We start from the raw sequence: 10660 nt of genomic DNA on the forward strand, positions 1-10660 counted from the left end.
AGGGGTAATTAAAATAAATAAAACTCCTAAACCATTGAACCAACCATTGAAAGTTGAAAGTCCCTCCCCTTAGCCAAATAAAAAATAAAATAAAATAAAAAAAACAACAACTATCGCCCCACTGTTTAAAGAATTATCTGATGACCCCCCTCCCCTCTCGTAAATAACGATTAGTCCCTTACCATCACTAGAATACAAATTTTCCTGCCAACCAATCCCTTCACTTAATTAATTATCTCACATTTTATTAATTATCTCACATTGATAATTTAATTCTCTCTCTGGCTAAAAGTGAATGGTCTGATGATGTGTCAAAAGAGCCCCTGCTAGAGTTTAACTGGGGGTGGGGGGCTTTTGTCTGACTGTAATGCCACTGTTTCCTCCCTATTCCTCCCACTTTCTGTGCCTTTCTATGCTGAAATACTACCTCATCCTAGATTTGCAATGAGGTAACAAGATTTAGAACATTCATTTAGGAATACGAACCATGGAGGCACAAAAATGATATAATAAAGGTCTTAAAATTAGATGGAATTTTATTCTTTAAGTCCGGGCCCCTAAGATCAGGTTACATAGACCTAACATAAATGTCCTTATCAAGTATGCTCATTTTGTCCTCAGTTAATCATATTTGATAACTAATCTTCAATTAAATAGCACAGACAGATGGCAACAATGAATGAAAAATAGTGATGGGACATACTGTTATCAGTACATGTGAATAATTGACTTTAAGTTACATGCTTTTATTAACATTAGTAAAAACATGTACCTTGTGATTAATGATAAGACACTGAGTTATAGTACATTTTCCTTCTACCTGGGTTGTTTTAATTCTGATACAAATCAGTCGTCAGAATATTACTATATCGCATACATTCAATTTGACTATTCTCACAATTCTGTGACCCGTCTATTACCAAGTTATTCCTTAAAAAAACATAAATGTCAGACTTTAATGGAATGCACTTGAAGGCATCGTCTCTCTCTCTCTTTCTTAGTATTTGTGTATGCTGCAGTGTTACCATATGCCAGTTGATATTATTAGAGCTCTTCTGCAGGAACATTGCATACTGGCTGTACAGTAGTCTCATAAAAAGGGATCAGTATTACAGAATTGTAGAAAATTCCTTGTGTGCACTCTACCCCTATTGAGTCATGTAAAGGATCATTAGAGGATCACTACTTTAGGGGTATAATAAAACTCTGAAACAATCCCACAGCCAAATGTGTTGAGCAAAGTAAAGTTGGTTTATAGTGCTCCCATTGTTTTATGGATTCAAAATTATTGATACAAAGCTACCATTCACAATACAATCAGCTTGTCTGCATTCACATGACCTTCAATACAAGTTAACCTTTTTGTTCTAAACTGGTTTCAGTTGAACTCTTTTGCTCTTTTATGCTGGGCCTTAGTGTGTTGGTTCTGGGGTACTCTGAGAGCCAGCATATGACAGAGCATGCAGTAACTCCTGGGATCACCACATTGTTTGTATTCTTTACCCACTGATCAAGACTTTTTAAAAAAATACTATTGTATAAAATAATATAAGTAAATATAAAATTATTGTAAGTCTGTCACAGAAAGCAGCTGGTTTTGGAAGATTCAACTAGTTTGACTTACAAGCGGTGTATGAAGGAGTAGTGTGCATCGTGTACGAGTAAGTCAACACTGCATTGCATCTGCAGCATTTGGTGAGGTTAAGAAGTGAGCTCAGTATGGGGGGTTTATAATCAGACAAGGTCAACAGGAGCAATTTTGAAAATGTTTTCAGTTTTTTGCTTCTTTTTTTTTTTTTTTTTTAAAAAAAGGGGGCATTTACAATACATTTCTATAAATAATAATGGGTTAAATACCTTCCTGTTTTTCTGACTTGTTTTTCATACCTCTGCACCAGAGAAGTATACTGTGGACCAGTCATCACAAACCGTGGAGAGCACTGCCCCTGGTGGCCAAGGAGTGAATGTTTGACTTTAAAGGTTATGCCTCTTTTTTCCTTTTTTGGTTATCTTCGATAAACCTTGAACTCTCCAGTACCTGAGATGGCTTAATACTGGTAAAATAATAATACCAATACTACTGTTTCATGGCAGTAATTAATGGCCTGCATATTATTAACAAATGCAAATTCCAACAGTGCATTAGTCTATTGTTTTTGATTATTGTTCTCCAAAGTAGATATTATGACCCAACGGCATGGTCAAAAAGTACCATACTGTATGCTTAATAGATATAACGCCATTGATTTTAGACATGAATATATACATACACATAGGCTACATACCACCATACACACATTTAAGTCTTAGTATACTTTTTAATTAACTTTTTTGCATCAAGTTATTATTGTGATGTAACACATTGGAAAAGAATAAACAAAAAACACTGCACAAGATATTAAAATAAAACCCCAAAAGGTTCAGTGAGGGATAATTTGTCTCTCAATTTAATTATTTTAACATATAGGGGAAACTGGGGATAGTTGCAACACTGGTCGTTATTAGTAGCCTAAAGACACTGGTAAATAGTAAACTATTTTTGTTTATTATACACTGAATAAGTTATCTAAAAGTCAAAATTTAATTCTGTGCTGTTATGCAGATTTGAGCACGTTCGAAATGTCTTGTGGACTAGTCAGATTGCTTGGTAGGAACTACGTGATGTTTTTATTCACAGCACAGTGGACACAGAAGTTCACAACATGCGTGTAGAATTCCTTCTGAAGAACAAAATTAAGAACAAGGTTTTATACTACTACATCAAGGCTAGCTCAAAACAATGGGTTGTAGGCTGAGCTAATCAAGAGGTCAGACTGAGTGACAACAAAAGTGAATAGAACTCAACTGATTCAATCTGCCCGAATCCATTCAACACTTTAAAACCTGTATTCCTGAATGAGTTCAAGATGTACACACAGTGATCTGTTAATCAATATGAAATAGTTTGTCTCAGCAAAGAGCAGATGTCATACAGAACAGCAGGAACTTAATTCAGTGAGCAGGAATGACAATAATTCACTATAAAATCAAAAATATTAGGTAATACATTTTCTTCTCCAGTATGTTGTTTGAGCTGGTCTCCTGGACCCCCAAACAAAACCGTATGTGGATGAAACTTAAAATGACATTTAGTGTATCACAAATACTGGTGAATTGGGGCTGTAGCCATGGACTCAACATTCAACTGTCAAAAATATGGAATGAAGGCAATGAGCAACAAAAAAGGGAATGATAATGATGAAAATTGTTAAAGGAAATTACTTGCAAAAATGCTCTAAATTGCAATTACTCTATTACGTAATTTCAAAATATGTAACTCTGATAATTAGCTATAAATATAGTTTCCCTATATTTTCTCCATATACATTTCCCATAGACTTTAAAAAAACCCCAAACAATTTTCTAAATATACTTATTTCTTGCATTTTTTTGGAAAATTTCTCTCCAAGCTGCCTATTTTTTTCAATCAAAAAAAACCCAAACAAACAGAATAGCACAAATTTGCTCAGTAGTTCTAAGTTTTAAATACATGTGAAAGGTGGCTGTAAAGTGATGTTCTAGATTTCAAAGGGTAAGAATATATATTTATAATCACATAAATATATAATATATATGGGGGGAGTTGAGCATATTTGAAGAGTGGGATGTGTCCCCCCCAAATAGGCCTACATATTATAATAACCCTGTCATGAGTATCTAGTATTTAACGGGGAAAACAGCTTGGTAGGCTTAATAGTTATCATGGAGGAACCTCCAACCATGCTCTTCCTATTGAAAACATAAATTTTGCTCAGTAGGTTTATGAAAGTGAGAAGTTAATTTTGGTATCCATTAGCCACATGCTCCTCGGGGCACAGCCTGTCTGCTGTGCGCACTGACGGTATCCTCAGCTAAGTAATGTGACTGTCTTTGTCACTATTCCTACAACATAAACATACAATCAATGAATGAAATAATGATCGACTAAATGATTCAATCAGTAAATCTTTATCCGCCCCGATGAGTACCCCGGCATTCCCTCAGACAGTTGCCTGTTGGTTGAGCTGATAAGTCCCTCTTTATTCCGCCGCCTGCTGCCATAAAAGCGCCGGGCGGGGAGCTCATTGTGCGGAGTGATCTGATACGGACTACACCCAGCCGCTGCCTCACTGCCCTGGCTTTCTTTGCTGCCCCAGCCCTGACGTTGGTGAACGTCGAAGTGCGGGTTAGATTGGAGACTCTAAATTCGCCTGTAGGTTTTCTCCCGATTTGGCTGTCTCCTGTTTGGCTTCCGAAGCTGTAGGGATTTTTTTTATATAAAGCATCAGTTTCTTGAACATGTCTTGGCAAAGCTACGTGGAAAACCTGATGGCCGATGGCAGCTGTCAGGATAGCGCCATTGTTGGATATACGGACGCCAAATATGTTTGGGCAGCACATGCCGGTGGTACTTTCAACAATATCACGGTAAGAGGTCAATGTGAGGTATTTCGTGTTTAACTGTGGTTTCGGTTGACAGTGTTGTTTATGTATCACCCACGCAGCCGCTCGTCAGACTGAATAGCGTTAAAACCGTTACCTCGCAGGGTCTAAATGACTAGCAAGCTAACGGTACCGTGCTAGCTTACGGCTAGCTAGTTTATCGTTGGCCTGTCTCGGGTATTTCCTGCTAAGGAAACGTTGCGGGATTAGACCTCGTGTTGATCAGATAAGACTTCACTCATTGTGGCTTCCACCTATCATTAAAACCATGAAACAGTCAGTTGCAGTTAACAAGCACTTATAAAAATGTCAACGTGGTGCTTTTTATTTACCAAACGCTGAATTAAAACCAGCTAGTAGACGGTGTCTGTCTTAAGAAAGCGTGCATGCTTTTGTGTGCACGGCCGCTTTGATTAGCTAACGTTAAGCTGCTGCTTTACCGGCTACCTGTGGTTAACAGGCTAAATAGCACTCTCGGTCGTTTGGTCAGCGTATAGCGAGGCTTTATTGTTATTAAAGCTCGTATTCAAGCCGCAAATTCACACATGTATCATCATTTTAGATGGGAATGACAATGTGTTTTTTTTTTTTTATTCATTGAGAGGGATTGCATGAGAGCTAGTCCGGTGCAGAGACGTCACTTTACTTCCGTTACTCAATGCAGGGATGAGATGTGTTCAGTCACAGAAATTCTTGTGCTATATCAGTAAATTTGCAAGTTTTCAAATTGTCTTTTTAAAATTTAAAACTATTGTAAAGAACCCCAGCATGATATTAGTGCTAGCGCAATGGTAGCTGTTCAACTAAAATTTTGAATGGGGCCACATCTAACATTAATTTTAATTATCGATTATTCTCCTGACTATTTAGTATAGTTTAGGGTTGTGAATCCTAAGCATTTTCCTTAAAATTAAGAATCGATTGATCTTAAAAAAAAAAAATCCTCAGTCAAAGCTCACAGCAACATATTGCATATAATTTTAGAGCACTGCAAAGCCTGCTGATTGATCAATTAAATTTCACGTTTGATCAGTTCTTAACATCTGATAAATCGATCAATTGTTTGTCCAGATTAGTTTAGTTGATTTATTTTGACATACATGTGTGTGTGTATGTATGAGTTGAGAAGCAAAAATGGCTTTTGGAGGTACCTCCCCCATTAAATAACTAACATTATTCATACTTAGAAATGATACAGAAATTGGCATAACTGATCAAAATTTGAAGACTAAGAAATAATTCAAAATTGATATGAATGTACAAATGACAAAGGTTATGTTTACAAAGTGAAGTGCATTACAAATAAATCAATTTTCTATAGATTTCAGAAAAAGTGAAATATGTTCTCTGTAACTTAACAGAACCCACAGTTGTGTATTGAATCAGATGATGCATGGGTAGACGATGTCATCAAGAGAGGAAATAATTTCCTCAAACCCTGCTTCGTTAAGGTATAAAAGTTAAAAGGCCTTTTAACAATGCCAGAAAAGCATGGTTTTATATTATAGTACAGTCATGATAGTAAAGGCTTTTTCCCTGTCTTTTTTTTACCTTAACAAAGCTAGGTCCTTTAACTTTTGGTGGAATTTATGTCCTTTCTTGTGGACACAAGATAATTTATGTACTTAATATTTTTGTGCCTGTTATACTACGACTATGCAAGTCATGTAACTGGAAGCGTATTTGTTCGATCTGTGTGAGGCTCTGACTGGTTGTCCCAATTCTGTTGTTTACTGTGTTTTTCAGTCTCAAGAAATTGATGTCCTTGTTGGTAAGGACAGGGAGACCTTTTACACCAGCGGTCTCACTCTGGGCTCAAAGAAGTGTTCGGTCCTCAGGGACAGCCTCCATGATGACGGGGACTGGACAATGGACATCAGGACAAAGAGCCAAGGAGGAGAACCTACATACAATGTCTCTGTGGGAAGAGCTGGAAAAGGTAAAAGTGTAGTTTCAAAATGGTTTACTTCATTGTCATAACTATAAATAAAGGTGTCTTCAAGGGTAAAGACACCTTTTTTTCTTTTTTTATTGATGTAAAAAATAACGGGTATGACAGTTACCTCATGTGATTTTTGTGACTTAGGTGCAGACTAACAATTAGAAGTCTGTTTTTTTTCAAATTTATAGGCCAAATATGTGCTGGGTCCATCTTCTTGGACCTTCTTGGACTCATCTTCTTTTCTTTGTCATGCAAAAATAGCTTTTGATTTTTGTCAGACAAAACATGACATTTAAGACTGTTGCTTCGGGCATTGGTAAATTATTCAGAGCACTTCAGGATCTGTCAGCATTACATTAACAAAATGATTCCTGGCAAATAATTCAATAATGATGATGAACCTATAGTTGCAGCGTTTTTGCCAATTAATTTTCTGTCAACAGATAACTTTTCAGTGATTTCAGCTCACAATTATGCTCACAAATAGCTTTAATAGAACAGGGCCCATGAGTCACACATCATATGATAGTCTCAAACAAAGCCTTTAGATGCAGACTTGTGAAGTTAAAATATAACACACATTTACATAATTGTCTGCTTGTCATCATAAACCTCATGTAAACCAGGGTTTGCCTCCTCCAGTCTGTTTGCCTTTGTGGTCCTCAGTGTCTGATGTTGCCTCAGTGTTTCTCACACACTTTCCAGCCCTCTGCTAAGGCTTTTGATCAAAATAGCATGCATGTTCACAAGCTGTTTCAGTCTGTACAGGTGTTCATGGCTTATAAAGATTTGGCACTCTTTTCTGTCAATTCTAACTTCAGATTGTATTTTGAAAAAAAACCCCAAACCCTTAACTGGTTTGCCAAATGTTAATGTGGGAAACACTGATAGCAATCAAAACCCAACCGTTTCCCTTTTTCCTAACACTGCTCCTTCTTCTGTTGAGTTTTCCTTTCACTCTCCGGCTTTGCATGTTATACTTAACAAACGTGAGTTAAAAGAGCACAAATGCAGCATTGCATATTTAAGTGGTACCAATAAATGCTGCAGATTACCACATTATTTACATGCATATCTGTATGTAAGAGAGCGCACCCTAATAATTCCCTTGCATGTGTCTGTCTAGCCACGTCTGGATGTAGCAGAATGAGCCTGTTGCTTCTGGAGCGCTGTACCCTCTATAAACAAATGTTTACTTAGCAATATCCAGCAGCTCATTAGTGTAGAGTTACATCTAGTTTGCTGTTTAAAGCAAAGGTCAGCAGAAGCTGTCGTCACTGATAAAGTGCACCAATCTCCCCTCTATATTTGTTGCATTAAAGAGAAAACAAGCTACAATGGTGATGTTCAACTGTGCGTTATAGATGACCAGGGCTGTGTGGGATGTTGCTCACATGTTCACTCAGTGAATATTCCCTCTTTAAGAAACACCACTGAGTAAAAACTTGTAACGTTTAAGTGGAACTCGATCAAACTTTGGACTCTGAATTCTTACCTCACATTGTGAGATAGGAAATGTATAGATGCTACTTTCCGTCACATGATAAAATTACATGGGAAATCACCAAGGTATACACGTTGTAATTCCCCTTCACCTTATAGTCAATTTTACTAACTGGAGCTTGAACGTACCATAATGTAACTCAGTGCAACCTCCAGTAAGCCGTTAGTACAGGTTGCCAGCTGCTAACGTTAACTAGCTTTCCTCCAGCTGATTTCAACATTGATTTGTTGTTCACCATGTAACCTTATCGGTGAAAAAATAGATTGATAATGAGCATCCTTTCTTCCTGAAGGCTTTCCCAGGGAAGATCTCTGTTCATCCCAAACTCATTTTCTATCGTCCCTGGGACAACAGAACAAAATTAGTCTGGAGCCCTGCTCTGTAGCATACACAAAATGTATGTGACACAACAGAAAAACATCAGCCACTGCCATCTGTCAATGCCATCTTATTGGCAATAGGGCGATCGTCCGATACGGATGCTCTGCCGATAAATCAGTGCATGCCTGAAATCACCTACTGCAGTCTTTTTGATAGCAAAGACAGTACGCCCTGTATGGCAGACAGTTGAATATCCCTGGACTGCACACCTCTGGTGGTAATACTTATTACTTGGAATGCCTTTCTTTTACCCTTTTTGCTTTTTCTTAACTGTCCCTTTTCTATCTCTTCTCTTTCAGTTTTGGTTCTTGTAATGGGCAAAGAAGGGGTCCATGGAGGCGGATTGAACAAGAAGGCTTACTCAATGGCAAAATACTTGAGGGATTCAGGGTTTTAATGTTTTCAAGCTCACTTAGATAAAATTGAGGGACAAAAAGAAGAGAAAAGAAATATTGCTGTTAAGATTTCTCCTGCAAGCAGTCAAAATGTCTTGGAAACTTTTAATAGCAATGAAGAGTGGTAAGATACTGTGTCACCTGTGTTCCCCCCTTCGTCCTGTAGGGGGGGAGACTCTTCAATTTTATTCATTTCTCTTTTTTTCCTTGTGTGCTCCAGTATTGGTTTTAGTCATGGGAAAGGAGGCGGTCCATGGTGGAAATCTTAACAAGAAAGCACATTCAATGGCTGAGTACCTGAGGAAGTCTGGATATTAAGCAACCTCTCCACCCATCCATCAACTTAACAGCTCACTCCCTCCCAACCACATTGTGTTGACACTACTTCCAGGATTAGATGGCATATGATGTTACTTCCTCCTCAGTCTACTTTTATAAACAGCCTTTTGTTTGCTTAAATCCTTCCACACTCCTTTTTTATATAAACCTTCCCCACTTTAACATTGTACTTCTCATATTTTTGGCACTACAGTAATGGCATGTTCATTGAATTGTTTATTAACCAAAAGATTGTGCAAAAAATGATTGCAAAGTGTAATAAAAAATGTTTAAAAAAAGTACAAAAAAAATTGGACTCGCCTTGTTTAACATTCACTTAGCAACTGGCTTATATTCCAAGGGGAAGTACACATGTAATGGTGGTGATAGTTTGCATAGTTTTGCTTTTTGAGCATTACTAAAAGATGCCAGGTTTTTTTTCTTTAGCATGTGGGCATTTAAAAGTTGCATGCATACCGTCTTTAGCATACAGATCCCAGCCCTGTCCTCTCTCTGTCCCAGCATAATATTCCAGCCAAAACCATATTCTCTTCTGCCTCCATAAAAGAAACGACAAATTTCCTCTGACATGAGTCCTGTGTGTGTGTACCGCCCTCAAGCACAACGTCTTTTGCCCTCCATCACACGCTTTTGCTGTTGTACCTGAATGTGGTCTTAAAAGTTAATGATGTGGTGTTGGGCTGTTGTTTGAGTTGTAGTGTAAGGCCAGCATTGCTGAGGTCTCAAAGATATCGCCACGATGCTTCGCCACATCCTGGAGTCTCAGTGGACATTCCACCTCTGTGACAGCTCAGTCGTTTATCAGTCAGCCTCTGCTATTTGTAAAATGTTCTGTACGTCACAACACACGCCTGTTAACATGGCGTTATTCTCCCCCTCCCCTTTGGACCAATTGTCAATATAAAGAGGATTATCAGAATTACTTTAGCTTATTCTGATGGATGATTGTTGGCATCACCTGTTGACTGTAAATCATTAAGACAACTTCAGATGACTGTAAAACATTTAACTGCTTCCTTAGAGTTCAACACTACTTAAACTTTTCATCACTAATTGATTTGTTGCTAACCTCATGTCCATTAACCAATGAAACGGCAATGTCATTTTACTACAGTATGAATGCATTTTGACTGTAAACCGAGGCTGTTGCGCTCCAACACCTTGGCATTATTTGCCTTGTGCTTTAGTCATCAAAGGTGTATTCACAAATTGTCATAGTACGGTACTTAGAAGTATATTTAAAAGAAAAAAAAATGATGCTGTGTACACTAAACATATTGAAAATGGTGTTGGTTGGAATAAGAACATTTGTAAGTTGTCTTGTGAAAATTTTCTGAGAATAACTGTGTACTCTGTGCCATAAAATCGATCTGATCTGTTGCTACTAAGTTGGATTTTTAACTGCTGCCCCAGCAAGAAGTAACTTTTAATGGCACTTTCCTAAGGGATATTTTGGCATCAGTAATCTCCAGACTTTGTGGAATATGTACAGAATTAAACAACAGAAAAAAAGTTTGCAATATTTTGTCTTTTTTGAGTTGGAAATTCCTTCTGCCACAAAATCTGCTATTTAAAATGCCATGAATTGATGACACATCTTGTTTACAGACAGATCAAATAAAAATTATTCCAACCAGA

General features: G+C 37.6%; 1 protein-coding gene across 2 annotated transcripts; it reads left to right on the forward strand.

Moving 5' to 3' along the window:
- Positions 1 to 4109: 4109 nt before the first annotated feature.
- LOC121951681 (profilin-2-like) lies at positions 4110 to 10660 on the forward strand. Of its 2 annotated transcripts, none has more exons than XM_042498114.1 (3): positions 4110 to 4446; positions 6208 to 6400; positions 8588 to 8882. In XM_042498114.1, the coding sequence occupies exons 1-3, from the start codon at positions 4318 to 4320 to the stop codon at positions 8683 to 8685; spliced, it is 420 nt and encodes a 139-aa protein (XP_042354048.1). In that variant the 5' UTR covers positions 4110 to 4317; the 3' UTR covers positions 8686 to 8882. The 2 variants fall into 2 exon arrangements, with proteins under 2 accessions (XP_042354048.1, XP_042354049.1); XM_042498115.1 differs by lacking the exon at positions 8588 to 8882 and adding an exon at positions 8904 to 10660 and having other exon boundaries at positions 4116 to 4446.

This window comes from Plectropomus leopardus, chromosome 12 (genome assembly GCF_008729295.1).
Source record: "Plectropomus leopardus isolate mb chromosome 12, YSFRI_Pleo_2.0, whole genome shotgun sequence".
Classification (NCBI taxonomy): domain Eukaryota; kingdom Metazoa; phylum Chordata; class Actinopteri; order Perciformes; family Serranidae; genus Plectropomus; species Plectropomus leopardus.